At 43.6% G+C, this 15,725-nt stretch overlaps 1 protein-coding gene across 1 annotated transcript; it reads left to right on the top strand.

Annotated features, from left to right (window-relative positions):
• Positions 1 to 14,005: 14,005 nt before the first annotated feature.
• On the top strand, positions 14,006 to 15,066 carry LOC141124046 (proteinase-activated receptor 1-like). The gene has a single exon (XM_073612129.1). The coding sequence runs from the start codon at positions 14,006 to 14,008 to the stop codon at positions 14,999 to 15,001; it is 996 nt and encodes a 331-aa protein (XP_073468230.1). The 3' UTR covers positions 15,002 to 15,066.
• The last annotated feature ends 659 nt before the right edge of the window (positions 15,067 to 15,725 follow it).

Below are 15,725 nucleotides of genomic sequence, written 5' to 3'. Positions count from 1 at the left end.
CTGACCAGCTTCCCTGTCCCTGCTGAAGAAAAGCATCCCCACCACATGATGCTGCCGCCACCATGTTTCACGGTGGGGATGGTGTGTTCAGGGTGATGTGCAGTGTTAGTTTTCCCCACACATAGTGTTTGGTTTTTAGGCCAATAAGTTGAATTTTGGTCTCATGTGACCAGATCACCTTCTTCCACATGTTTGCTGTGTCCTCCACATGGCTTCTCACAAACTACAAACAGGACTTCTTATGACTTTCTTTCACCAATGTCTTTCTTCTTGTCACTCTTCCATAAAGGGCAGATTTGTGGAGAACACGACTAATAGTTGTCCTGTGGACAGATTCTCCCACCTGAGCTGTGGATCTGTGCAGCTCCTCCAGAGTTACCATGGACCTCTTGGCTCTTCTCTGTTGAATGCTCTCCTTGCCCGGCCTGTCAGTTTAGGTTCACGGCCATGTCTTGGTAGGTTTGCAGTTGTGCCATATTCTTTCCATTTTCCAATGATGGATTGAACAGAGCTCCATGAGATGTTTAAAGCTTGGAAGATTTTTTTTTTTATAACCTAACCCTACTTTATACTTCTCCACAACTTTATCCCTGACCTGTCTGGTGTGTTCCTTGGCCTTCATGATGCTGTTTGTTCACTAAAGTTCTCTAACAAACCTCTGAGAGCTTCACAGAACAGCTATATTTATACTGAGATTAAATGACACACAGGTGGACTCTTTTACTAATTAGGTGACTTCTGAAGGCAATTGGTTCCTCTAAATTTTAGTTAGGGGTATCAGAGGAAAGGGGGCCAAATACAAATTCCCCCCCCCCCCCACATTTTTCACATATTTATTTGTATCATTTATCATTTTCCTTCCACTTCACAATTATGTGCCACTTTGTGTTGGTCTATCACATAAAATCCCAATAAAATACATTTACGTTTTTGGTTGTAACATGACAATATGTGGGAAATTACAAGGGGTATGAATACTTTTTCAAGGCACTGTAATTGATGGTCATCTTATGGGCTAAATAAACTCCAAGGGCCCCTAAAACAATGTATGGATTTTTATGAATTTATAAGGTGTCTAAAATATTCCGTTATCCACCAATGAAATAAGGGTAGTGGGTACTTAGGTCTCCAAGAAAATGACGGCAACTGGATTTCCTGATGATGCCTCTATAGGCGAAATGCATAGAGATTGGGTTGCTGTCTAATATTGTGGATAACCACTGATGTGATATCCAGCTACTGCTCGCCGGGACCATCGCCAAACGGCGGGGGGGGTAAACGAGTTTGGTGAGCCAGATTCAGATTGTCAGGGGCATTTGTGCAGGCTGATTAAGCTGGTGCTGGTCAGGACACATCATTTCTTTTTATTTATTTTTTTATAATAAGCTTTATTGGATTTTTGGAGGATAACAAATCTGACAAAGTGTTCAGGAAAGTAAATGAACAGGAGCGAGTATACTCATTATTCTGAGATAGTACATAACATCAGCAAATAAACCTTGGCGTGATTGGAAAAACCATATATAGTAGCTTTAGATAATACCATAGGAAGGGATTGCCAATGAGATAAAAGTTGGAACATTTCCCTTTGTCTGCACAGAAGCCAATAAAACTGGGCAGCAGGAAGGGGGTTGTCGGGGCAAGGAAGGGGGGAGGGGGGAATACAACACACTAAACGCCAGGCATCTGGGGGCCATGGATGGTGCAAATCATTTCCCGGTTAGGGTGTGTGTTGGGGTGAGGAGGAAGGGTGTGGCCAGAGAAATGGGAGGAGAACTAATCAAGGAGAACTAATGGAGAAGTACAGCAAGAAAAAGATGTGTCCGGAGAGGAAGACACCCCTCCCCCTCCACTAACTGAGGGTGCCGGTAGACCATACATCAAAAACCAAGTAGCATATAAAAACATACCATAGAGAGACAACAGCTAATTCTAGGGTATTTGAGCAGACATCAAGGTCAGTGCTTGGTAGGGAGGGGGTGGGTACAAGCACCCACTGATTCCTTAGCAACTATTGACAACCAGAAGCTGTCACATTAGTCCACATTGAATGTTTGAATGAACGTCCGAACCCTGAGCTCATCCCTCGTCCCATTGCGGTAAGCTCTATGGTCAGTGAGGACTATGGTGAGTCTACAAAGTAAATTGACCACCCCACAGGTATGTTCTCCATTTTGGTGTTGACCAATCACACGCTAAAGCTTTTTTTCCTGCCCCGGAATACTATTATTCTGCTCCAGAAGGAGAATGCAGCAGTTTTCTTCACCTGATCTGCAGGGCACGGTGTAAGGATGGCACTATGGCCAGAATGTGAAGCCTCCATAGTAACAATGGCGGGTAGAGAAGGATCAGACTGTCCACCAATATCTGTTTATCCATCATCCCCCATAGAGTTCTCACTGTACAATAGACCAGGAATGTCCTTCCACAGAATCCGGATCCCTGGAGCCCAAACTGCCTCCAAGGGGCCACGTGCTGCCATTTGGTACCCACTGTGTGGCCCTCAGGGCCCCAGAATATCAAATTCCACGTTTGTCTTACCCAGTTGCGATTTGGTTTATTAAACCTCTACTATTGATGAGTAAAGAGGTGTAATAGCAGAGATCTTAGCAGTCCCATATAATGTCTCTCTAGTCTAGGATTGACCCCAGAATATTCTGTGTGGCCCTTTGGTGATGTCGGGGCTCCCCTAGTTTAAGAATGTTGACCACCACTGAGATATAGATAGTCCTCAGATTATACAACTAATCAGAGGTATGGACATCATATGGGCCCCAGTGACAAAAATCATATCTTCTATCATGTGACCACAGTGAGCTGAGATCTGATTGGTTGCTGGGGCTCAGGTCACATGGTACATCCTCATTACTCTGTATAACTAAGTAACTTTTATATCAATGGAAGATCAAACCTAACTCTGTGTCTTCTCTTCTCTTATTTCCAGTGCCCATGGTCGATCAAGGTAAGGAGCTTCATTAAATGTCTTTTTATGTTTCCATCATTTTGTAACAAAAAATGTCACTTAAAGTCTGTTTGGATTTTATAGGAGTGCCCCACGCAAAAAAAAAAAAAACAAACAAAAATCCCGAAGTCCCCCAGGAAATTCCACTCTAGACCCTTAATCTAAAGCAAAAAAAAAAAAGTTAAGTATTAATAAACATAAAGACAGCGTTTTTGACAAGTAATTTTTTTTTAAATTAAAGTCCCACAATGTTGGAGCACATCCATCACGTCATTCAGCACTGTTTATCCACCTCAATCATAATGCCCATCACCCACTGAAAGAAAAAAAATAGTCACCCACCGAGACACGTCTAGATCGTTCTCATGTCTTCCACCAAATGACGGGGTGAGTGGAAATACACACTGATATAGATGGTCCTCAGATTATACAACAAATCAACCATAAGGACCTCATTTACAAAAATCATATCTTCTATCATGTGACCACAGTAAGCTGAGATCTGATTGGTTGCTGGGGCTCAGGTCACATGGTACATCCTCATTACTCTGTATAAAGTAACTTTTATATCAATGGAAGATCAAACCTAACTCTGTGTCTTCTCTTCTCTTCTTTTCAGTTCCCATGGTCAATTCAGGTAAGGAGCTTCATTATTAAAAGTCTTTTTATGTTTCCATCATTCTGTAACAAAAATGTAAATGAAAGTCTGATTGGATTTTAAGGGAGTCCCCCACACAAAAAACAAAAACAAATCACAAGGTCCCCCAGGAAATTCCACTCTAGACCCTTAATCTAAAGCAAAAAAAATGTTAAGTGTTAATAAACACAAAGACAACGTTTTTGACAAGTCCTTTTTTTAAAAATCAAAGTCCCACAATGTTGGAGCACATCCATCACGTCATTCAGGGCTGTTTATCCACCTCATTATGATTGAAAAAAAAATAGTCACCCACCGAGACACGTCTAGATCGTTCTCATGCCTTCCACCAAATGACGGGGTGAGTGGAAATACACACTGATATAGATGGTCCTCAGATTATACAACAAATCAGAGCTATGAACATCATAAGGACCTCATTTACAAAAATCATATCTTCTATCATGTGACCACAGTGAGCTGAGATCTGATTGGTTGCTGGGGCTCAGGTCACATGGTACATCCTCATTACTCTGTATAAAGTAACTTTTATATCAATGGAAGATCAAACCTAACTCTGTGTCTTCTCTTCTCTTTATTTTCAGAGGTCGTGGTCTATAAAGGTGAGGAGATTAATTATTAGAAGTCTTTTTTATTTTTTCATCATTCTGTAACAAAAATGTAAATGAAAGTCTGATTGGTTTTTTAAGGGAGTGCCCCATACAAAAACAAAAAGAAAATAAATCATGACAATCACCAGGAAATCCATTCCAGATCTTTAATCTGAGCAAAAAAAATGTAAATTATGTAAAAAGGAAGTTGATGACAAGTCCAATAATTAAAAAAAGTCCCACAATGTACATCCCCATCCATGGTGGCATCTATCATTTTTTATCCACCTCAATCGTGATGCCCATCACCCACTGAAAGACAAAGTCACCCACCAAGACGTGTCTCGATCATTCTCATGCCTTCCACCAAATGACCGGGTGATTGGAAATGCATCAAGAATATAAAAGCACGAGATCCCTCCAACATTCCACACCAAACCCTTATCTGAGCATGCAGCCTGGCTGGCCAGAGAAGGTGGGGGAGGAGCGGATAGATACCTGCAATTGGTTTCGTTCTGAGTATAAATTCGGACAAATTTTTGGTTATTCGAAGACTTGGATTTATCCGAATCTCCAAATGAAAAGGTAACAAATTTTGTTGAAATTCATTGAATTTAGTTTCGTATATTCGTTTTCTAATGAATTACACATTTTCAGAAGGATTTGAATTCTGTGTGAAGAATAGCTGGTTGTTATGGAGGGGGGGCAGGAAGATGGCCGCCGCGCCCCTAACAACTGACGACTCATCAGCTGTCAGCGGGCTTCCCCCACTGACAGCTGAATGTAAACAAAAGAATGCTGGTAATGAAAATTGATCAAAATAAACAGTGTGAGGTCCCCGTCCAATCCATACCAGGCCCTGTGGGTCTGATATGAATTTTAAGGGGAACCCCATGCCAAAATGTATAAAAAAAACAATGTGGTGCCCCCAAAACCCATAGCAGACCCTTATTCGAGCATGCAGCCTGGTAGGCCAGGAAAGGGATGAGTGAGCGTCCCTGAACCATATCAGGCCACATGCTCTCAACATGGGGGGGTGCTTTAGGGTGGAGAGGCTCGCCCCCCCAAAGCACCTTGTCCCCATGTTGATGGGGACAAGGGCCTCTTCCCCACGACCCTGGCTGGTGTTTGCGGGGGTCTGTGGGTTAGGGGGCTTATTGGAATATGGAAATCCCCCTTTAACAAAAGGGCCCCCAGATCCTGGGGCCCCCACTATTTGAATGAGCCCCCTACCCATTCGCCAAAAAAGTGTCAAAAAGTACATAAAACATAACACAAGTCCATTATAAAAATATATTGATTCATCATCAATTATGAAGCCCACTACACCTCCGGAAACAAAAAAAAAAAAAACCCTCCGGTCCCGACAAAGGCTCCTGGGATCTGCCAGCTCCGCCATCTTACAGCTCTTAAATAGCTAAGGGGGCGTGGCATCATCAGGTGGTCATGCCGGTCGATGACATTACAAGGGGGTGGGGCCACCTGATGACATCATCTGATGGGCCTCGTCCCTTTGTTGTTTAAGAAATGTCGAACGGTGGAGCGGGCAGACGGCGGGAGCCTTTATCGGGTGACAACGTTTTGTTTTGTTTTTTTGAGTCGGCGGTAGCGGTGGGCATCCTGATTGATGTTGGATCTACTTCGGGGGGCCATTGTTTTTTTGGGGATTTTTTTGTTTTTTAATGCCGGAATTGTCAAAAACTCTCTCTGTGTTTTTATTTACCTTTTTTACACTTTTTTAGTGAATTAGTAGGGGTACTATGTACTATGTACTATGTACCCCTACTCATTCACATGGGAGGAGCGGATCTGGGGGTCCCCTTGTTGAAGTGGGGCTTCCAGATTCTGATAAGTCACCCCCTGCACCCCACAACCACCGGGACAGGGTTGTGGGGAACAAGCCCTCATCCCCACCAACATGGGGACAAGGTGCTTTGGGGGCAGAGTCCCCTGGTCCTAAAGCACCCCCCCTATGTTGAGGGCATGTGGCCTGGTATGGTTCAGGAGGGGGGCAATTACATGACCCCCTCTTTTTCTGGCCTGCTGGGCTGCATGCTCCTATAAGGGTCTGGTATGGATTAGGGGGACCCCACACTGTTTTTTTTATTCTCCATTTTTCATTGCCGGTGTTCTATTGAATAGTGCATCCCCGTCAGATAATGGCTCCGCATGCGCAGATTCAGAGGTGTTATTCGATGATCTGCAAAGGGAGACTGTAATCGTCGGTGTCTTGCACTATTACATTCTCCGTTTGCAGATCATCGCATAATGACGATCTGCGCATGCGCAGTGTTGACATCACACCAGCTGATCGACATATCCTGAGGCCCCCTGATGTTAAAAAAATCACAAAGTCCCCCAGGAAATCCCACCCTAAACCCTTAATCTGAGCAAAAAAAAAATGTTAAGTATTAATAAAGATAAAGTTTTTGACAAAAAAAAAGTCCCACAATGTTGGAGCACATCCATCATGTTATTCAGCGCTGTTTATCCACCTCAGTCATGATGCCCATCACCCACTGAAAGAAAAAAAAATAGTCACCCACCGAGACACGTCTAGATCGTTCTCATGTCTTCCACCAAATGACGGGGTGAGTGGAAATCCACACTGATATAGATGGTCCTCAGATTATACAACAAATCAGAGCTATGAACACCATAAGGACCTCATTTACAAAAATCATATCTTCTATCATGTGACCACAGTGAGCTGAGATCTGATTGGTTGCTGGGGCTCAGGTCACATGGTACATCCTCATTACTCTGTATAAAGTAACTTTTATATCAAGGGAAGATCAAACCTAACTCTGTGTCTTCTCTTCTCTTATTTCCAGGGCCCAATAACTATCCAGGTGAGGAGATTAATTATTAGAAGTCTTTTTATGTTTCCATCATTCTGTAACAAAAATGTAAATGAAAGTCTGATTGGATTTTAAGGGAGTTCCCCATACAAAAAAAAAAAAAGATCAAGACATTCACCAGAAATCCATCCCAGACCTTTAATCTGAGGGAAAAAAATGTAAATTATGTAAAATGAAAGACAAAGTTGTTGACAAGTCCAATAATTAAAAAAAGTCCCACAATGTACATCCCCATCCATGGCGGCATCTATCATTGTTTATCCACCTCAATCGTGATGCCCATCACCCACTGAAAGACAAAGTCACCCACCAAGACGTGTCTCGATCATTCTCATGCCTTCTATCAAATGACCTGGCTGGTCAGAGAAGGTGGGGGAGGAGCGGATATATACGTGCAATTTGTTTCCATTCAATTCTGCCCTCATCTCTTGAGTGATAGCCAGGGCTTTTTTTCTCAGTAAATGGGTGCCAAAAGTTAACTACACCCCCACCGCAACCCTTCCCCTGAGACCCGGTGTCCCTCCCACTACCACTTTCACTGTGCGCCAAGATACTCCCACTGCACACCTAGATACTACAAGTAGGCAGGCCACACTTTGAACTGCCAGGTGAAAGTGGTGGGCTTATACGTAAAAGAGGAAACTCAGAGGGCCTGGCCTGGCCCCATCGGATTCATAGATGTAGCAATATGGACTACAATTGCAACAAAGAGTTATTCCCTGTCCTATCTGTATATTATATTATCCCTTTAGTGCCCGGTGTTACCAAACTGACAATATATTTGTGAGCCTAGCCAAAGGGATTGTGGGATTGGTAGTTCCACCAGATGACTATCCCCCTGCATGACTATACACCCGGACAACATATCCCAGGGATCTTTGCTACCATCAGGGAGACTGCTGGGAAGGGCTATAAAAGAAACCAGAGACCCGCCCCAGGGTCTCTTCTTCCTGGGCCTTGTGTGTGAGGGATCTACCTGCAGGGAGAGCGAGAGCACAGCCTACCACGTGGAGTACAACATTCCTGCCCAACCGAGAGGGTGATCCATTGCAAGTCCTTCTTTGGTTGTTTACTGGGACACTGTGTACAGACAGTTTTACTTTGGGAACACTTCACTGCACTTCTATTCGAACACTTATATAGGCATCCCTAGCTGCAATAAGCATAAGAGATACTACCACTCTGTTACTACACCTTATTGGATACAGTTAATGAGCTCCAACTGTAGGTGAAGACCATCAGATCTGCAACAGGGACATTCTGTCATTGCTGCTTAAAGAGCCCTTATACCATCCTTGCTTAGCTTCATCTCTCATTAAGATTAAAGGTTAAACAGGCCGGCCTGGGTTTCTCTTTCTAGAAGTATTGTCAGAATCTATGCTTAACTTTGCTTATCCTTTCAGGCTATGTTCAACTGGTACTCCATTGTGTGTATATATATATATATATATATATATATATATATATATATATATATAATTATTCTGTTGTTGCCAACTGTCTTAACATTCTACTGAGCTTGTGCTGTTAACCAAAGCTCAGTTGAACCATTACCCTTATGGTACAACTATACCTTATCTGAAGCATTCCAGTAAACATTAACAGAATATAAACATATTGAGTGTTGTCTTATTACTCAAAGGTGTTGCAAGGATGTCTGAACCCAGAGTGTCAGGTGGGTTGGGTTGGAATGTTCACAGGGTCATGGCGATGCAGATGAGCAGGTAAATCAAAGCAGTCCTCAAGGGGACTGTGCTACATATACAAGCCCGCGACTTTCACTCGACAGCTCAGAGTGTGGCCTACCCCCCCACCTTTTGTGCATGGTTGAGCCATTGCGACCCCTTAAGCTCCGCCCATGCCCTCATATATACTTACATACGGCCCTGGTAGAACACAGCAGTGGGAGCTGACACTGAAAGGTTAGAACCCAACAGAGTGAGGTGTGCAGCCAGTGTTGGAACGTTTCATCCACTGTACAGGTGGAGATCTCCGTGGGCCCCGCTCTGATGGGAAAGTGTTGCACACTGTATAGAAGCCCTCTCCATACAGATGGGAGAGTGCCATGTGTCTCACATTACTCCTCCAACCCCCTCTTCCCAACTCACAGAGAGCAGCTACTCAATGGGTGAAGGTGTACAGCACATCTCCACTCCAGTAGTCTCTATAACATTAATGAGGTAGTTCCGGATGTGGGTCAGTAGCAAGGATGATGTAATGTGATGGGGAGGCCACATGGGTGCCATGGGAATCCCTCAAGCTTTGCCCAGGATGTCTGCCTTCTTTATACCCCAATGATTACTCCAGGGGTACATTATCCAATGGTAAGTAGGAATGGGCCGAACACCCCCCGTTCGGTTCACATCCAGAACAGAACATCCAGAACAGGCAAAAATTTTGTTCAAACACCGTTAAAGTCTATGGGACGCGAACATGAAAAATTAAAAGTGCGGGACAAGGTGCTACCCCAAAGCACCCTCCCAATGTTAAGGGCATGTGGCCTGATACGGTTCAGTAGGGGGGGGCGCTCTCTCGTCTCCCCCCCCTTTTCCTGCAGCTTGCCAGGTTGCGTGCACGGATAAGGGTCTGGTATGGATTTTTGGGGGGACCCCCACGCCATTTTTATAAAAATTTTGGCGCGGGGTTCCCCTTAAAATCCATACCAGACCTAAAGGGCCTGGTATGGAATTTGGGGGACCCCACGCATTTTTTTTTATTTTGGGTCGGGGTTCCCCTGCGGGGAATTCCCATGCCGTTTTTATCAATGAACTTCTATGTGTATTGCCGGACCGACAATTCATTAATAGCCGCGAGAAGTTTTAAATGACTTTTTTTCCTTTAGAAATGTCATTTTGCTATCAGACTGTTCTAAACACGGGAAACATGCGCCCCTTTACAGGCATACTATAGACACCCCCCAGCTACAAAATTTAAAGGAATATTACACTTTTATTGTTTGACTTTAAGCATTATTAAAATCACTGCTCCCGAAAAAACAGACGTTTTTAAAACTTTTTTTTTGCATTGATCCATGTCCCCTGGGGCAGAACCCGGGTCCCCAAACACTTTTTATGACAATAACTTGCATATAAGCCTTTAAAATTAGCACTTTTGATTTCTCCCATAGACTTTTAAAGGGTGTTCCGCAGCTTTTGAATTTGCTGCGAACACCCCAAATTGTTCGCTATTCGGCGAACGGGCGAACTGCCAATGTTTCAGTCGAACTCATGTTCTGCCCAAACATAACGCCCATCCCTAATGGTAAGTGTGCTCTCTAATACCCCCTATGATTACCCTAGGTGGTAGATTATCCTATATTATTTTTGCACCCCTGATACTCCTATATTTATCCCAGGGAGTACACAGTGTGAATTGGACACTGTGGATGTGGCATTAGTCAGGACCCTCAGCCATCTCTCTCCCCTTCATGTCTGCTCTGATCTCAATGCCTTATGTGGATGAAACGTTGGGACGGGCTCTGCTGATGCCACTGCGTTGCTTTGATTTTATCCAATGCTTTTAATGTCTTCTCAAAGACAGTGACCATTTTATTATTTTTCAATAAATGCTTTATATTTTACGGTATTACACTATGTGGCCCTATTTTTTTCTCCTTTTGCCATATGTCATATTGAGAGGAATCGCTCACAAATTCCGGTCACTATTCCTATGGTAGACAGCTACTGATGTCAAAATGGTCACGGATCCCTATCTGATTTGGTCTATTTTAGAAGTCGTGGTTGCTGTACCTCCTTGGGTGTGTTACACCAAAAGCTTGGTTGACTCATCAGGCATATGCCTAGTTGGGTTCAACCTGTCTGGTAAGCCCCTTTCCTTATTAAAGGTAGTGGATTATCTACAGACAACCAGTTCACACAGATTCACAGTCACTATATTTGATGTCCTATATGGACTTTATGCACTTTATATGTACTGACACTGTTGGTTTATACTATTTTATCATTATCGTTGTGATATTTTATTGCTGTGTATTTTTGTTTTGAATATTCATTTATCATATCCACTTTATATTGGTATAATTTTATTGCTTATTTCATCTTCATCAGCGCTGCACTATACTACTTTATTTGTTCACTTATTCACAGATTATCTGATGTGCTGGCAGCTACCATTATTTGTATAAAACAGCGCGTTTTTTTCACAATTTTTTCCCCATCATAGTGCCCATATACTGTACATCAGGTGTCCCCATCACAGCGCCCCTTTACATCAGATTCCCCCATCACAGTGCCCCTTTACATCAGATTCCCCCATCACAGTGCCCCTTTACATCAGGTTCCCCTATCACAGTGCCCCTTTACATCAGGTTCCCTATCACAGTGCCCCTTTACATCAGATTCCCCCATCACAGTGCCCCTTTACATCAGATTCCCCCATCACAGTGCCCCTTTACATCAGGTTCCCCTATCACAGTGCCCCTTTACATCAGATTCCCCCATCACAGTGCCCCTTTACATCAGGTTCCCCCATCACAGCTCCCCTTTACATCAGGTTCCCCTATCACAGTGCCCCTTTACTTCAGGTTCCCCCATACATTAGGTTGCTCCATCACAGTGCACAGTGTCGCCATAATTTGGGTTCCCCCCCATAACAGTGTCCCTAAACATCAGCTTCCCTTATATATCAGAGTTGTGCACCCCCACCCCTTCACCCTTTTACTCATAGATGTTTTTCCCACCTGCAATGAAAGGAGCTTCTCCTTCCTCTCCCTTGCTGATACTGAGGTGAGTTCTCAATAGCAGCGCCGTCTCTCTTCCTCCCCCTACAGGATGGAGGAGAAAGCTTAATCCTCTCTAACAGAAGCCTGAGCAGCTCCTTCTGACAGGAGTGACATTGCAGTTACTTCTGTCAGAGAGGAAGGGCAGGAGTGGCCAACTCATCCTATCCTCATCTGTTTTATTGTGCTCTTGGGACCATGGCCCGTTCAACACCGGATCCATACCTTTCTCTATTTCTTCTTCCATTACTCTTCTAACTTTCTCTCTTGTTTACTAGAACATTGATGTATAATCCTCTGGATTTGCTTGGCCCTAGTTCTTTCCCGGGCCAAGACTGGGGTGAGCCATCCAATCGTCGGTACTCTACCTTCTTATGCCTCTATTTTAGCTATTAGGTTGTTAATTGCCATCATTTGATGGACTATATTTGTTCATAAGTCAATTGACCTAGTGTGTTGGATTATTATTTGCTCTGACATGTTAACAAACCTGGATATTGTACCTCTCCCTGCGTGGAACCCTTCTTTATATACAATAGCTGTTATTTTACATGTGTTACTGAGTCTAATAAAATTTTTGAACACAAAAATCAATGGAAAATTACTGCCTGAGCAGTGACTGCATGCTATCAGATGAAATCACTGTTTGGGTATTTAGGCAACCACAGTTGCTGCATTTGCATGAATACAATAGTCAGCAATGGAGGTTCCTTCAAACATGCAGTTTAATGTGGATGGAGTAATAGACTGAATGTAGGCTGAACGAGAGAAAAACAATCATGCATGGCTAGCTTTTATTTACCTTTTTCATCTTCCAAAAGGACAAGGTGGTTCTTTGAAGTTAGTATTGTTTTTCCATTTCTGAGAGAACAGTGTGCTCCCTCCTCTTGTCCATCTCTCTCTCATCCCAGATTGCTGTTCACTCTCTGAATGTCACACAGTGGCCAATATTCATCTGTCCTCCACTGTCCTTCACCAAGGTGGACCTAGGCTTTGACATCTCTGAGGGTTTCCACAATGCCAAGTTCCACTATTGCACACTGGATTTACCAGGTGATATCCCAGCCATACTCTACCAAAGGTTGAAAGGCCATGTTCCCTGTCACTGCTTATTCTAACAGGTAAGTAGGTACCCGGTAGTCACCAGACATCTGTCTTACAGGTATGAAGAGCTGGGACCTGGTCCTCAGCTCACACATTTTACCAGGTTCTATCACATGGAGGTCACTGCATTAGTCAAAGCCAGCTGTTGAAGAAATATACAGGCGGCTGTGGAAATCATGCCAAGGCATGACACCTGAAGGATTATCTGTTGGTATAATCACCACTTCCCTTTATTCTTAGAGATACTTTTGAACATCTTGCATGTTTACTGTGTCCCCAATGAATTTTGTGGAACAAATTAGGATTTTACGATGAGTACAAAATTCTTTCTTCCAATAGTTCATTGGGGGACACTAATCCTGCCCATTATTTTTGTTGATTTGTCTGCCTCAGTTAAGAGAATGACTGTAGCCAATAGAGACAGCTAAGCCTTTTGGGTTGTCCAGGATTCATACTTCTTGATCCTAAGCATATACAGTATGTATCAATAGCTCTGCTGAGCCTTTTGGTCTACCTAGTGTCCAACCTTCTGGAGCAGAAGCATATACCCAGAGATCTGCTAGCATTTTGGCTTGCCTTGTGTCCAACTTCCTAGAGCTCTGCTGTGCCTTTTGATTTGCCTAGTGTCCAACCTACTAGAGCAGAAGCATATACCTAGAGATCTGCCGTGCCTTTTGGTTTGCTTAGTATCCATCCTACTAGAGCAGAGGCAAATACCCAGAGATCTGCTGAGCCTTTTGGTTTGCTTAGTGTCCAACCTCCTGGAGCTCCGCTGTGACTTTTGGTTTGCCTAGTGTCCAAGCTCCGAGATCCACTGTGGCTTTTGGTTTGTCTAGTGTCCAACCTCCTAGAGTAGAAGCACATACCCAGAGATCTGCTGAGCCTTTTGGTTTGCCTAGTGTCCAACCTCCTAGAGCCAAAGCATATACCCAGAGAACTGCTCCTTCCTCTTTCATTGAAATCATCAGCAGATCTCAGGGCACTCAACATTAAGGGGTCACACAATAGATCACCAGCTGTCCTCCTGTTTAATGCAATGTGAAAAATGTTGCAAAATGTTTCTCATACAATGACTTCACCTCATATTTTTTGATGTTTTCAGGTAATGAAACTACGATGAACTCAACTCAACAAATTGAGGTCCACATACTGCACCAAACATTTTTACATGACTTTAAAGCGTATATGAACAGCTGGTGGGTGACGAAGCTTGTGCCCTCCATCTATACCGTGGTTTTCCTTGTTGCTCTTCCTCTTAATATAATGGCGATCATCATGTTCTTGGTGAAGGTGAAGGTGAAAAATCCGGCAGTGGTGTATCTGCTGAACCTAGCCGCTGCTGATGTTCTCTTTGTTAGTATTCTTCCTTTCCACATTGTGTACCGATTCTCAGGAAATAACTGGATGGTGGGGGAAGGAATGTGCCAATTTGTCATGTCCATGTATTTAATTAACATGCGTGGATCCATCCTGCTGATGACGAGTATCAGTGTGGACCGGTTCCTGGCTCTGGTCTACCCATTACAGTCCCTTTCCTGGCGCACAGTGAGACGAGCCTGGCTGGTGTGTTGCTGCATCTGGGTAATATCGATGGTCAGCACTGTGCCGATTCTCATAGTGAAACAAACTCGACCATTTCCCGACCTAAATATCACGACTTGTTCTGATGTTCTGGATGCCGAATCAGTTGAAAGGTTTCAGGTTTATTATTATTTCCCCATTTATATCGTACTTTTGTATTTGCTACCTTTAATTATTACAACCTTCTGTTACACTGGAATAGTCCGCGGTCTCAGCATGAAGGGTGGCCAGAAGAGATCCCGAGCCGTCCTCCTGACTGTGGTTGTGCTGTGTGTGTTTGTCCTCTGCTTTGGCCCAGCCAATGTTATTTGGTTCATGCATTTCCTGCAGGTCTATAACAAAGCCAGTAACTTCCTGTACATTGTCTACATCATCAGTGTCAGTGTGAGCAGTGTCAGTTGTTGTCTGGATCCTCTGATCTATTACTATGCGTCCTCGGAGTGGCAGAGACACGTCTACAGCCTGCTGGGATGTAAAAGAGAACAGACACCACTAGTAGACCATTAGAGGGTCCTTTTCCACGAAGACCAGATGTAGAGAACACCCAACAAACCTTCTGAAACTTCCCGGTTTATATAACTGGAGGAGGCCGAACATTTCCAAAAAGTGATCTCCTTTATAAAGAAAAAGAATTCATGGCTAAATGAGGATATTAAGTGTTTACAGTATATGCTGATGTTGGGTTCCTTATATAACGGGCTGACTTGCTAAAAAGATATTGTTAGAATGTCCTTGGAATGTCTTAGAAGGTTGTTGGAACGTGTTGTCAGAAAATTCTTGTCACAGATCTGCTGCTTTCCTGCTTATCTGTCACCTGTATTCCCAAAGATCAGAAGTCATGCTTGCAAGTTGCACATGAAGTTCCAGTGCTCCTTCCTGTCCTCAGCTTCCTGAAAAGATTTCTATTGATCCCTATTCACCCAGTGTTCTACATTCCGAGAGACTCCTTGTAACTCCAATATTTTTAGACTTCCTCTAGCCAGATCCCCCTTGTTCCTTGTGTCTGTTTGCAAGGCCTCAAAGTGTGATTTCTGTACCCCCAGTGTTCCCAATGCCTCCCAGTGTGATCTCTGTACCCCCAGTGTTCCCAATGCCTCCCAGTGTGATCTCTGTACCCCCAGTGTTCCCAGTGTCTTCCAGTGTAATTTCTGTACCCCCAGTGTTCCCAGTGTGATTTCTGTACCTCCAGTGTTCCCAATGTCTTCTAGGGCTATCTCTGTATCCACAATGT

This window comes from Aquarana catesbeiana, linkage group LG01 (assembly GCF_042186555.1).
Source record: "Aquarana catesbeiana isolate 2022-GZ linkage group LG01, ASM4218655v1, whole genome shotgun sequence".
Taxonomy (NCBI): Eukaryota; Metazoa; Chordata; class Amphibia; order Anura; family Ranidae; genus Aquarana; species Aquarana catesbeiana.
This window is presented reverse-complemented; position numbering and strand designations above follow the sequence as displayed.

Bases quoted from the DNA above. Each gene is read 5' to 3' on its own strand.
- LOC141124046 (XM_073612129.1), top strand. From the start codon at position 14,006: ATGTTTTCAGGTAATGAAACTACGATGAACTCAACTCAACAAATTGAG.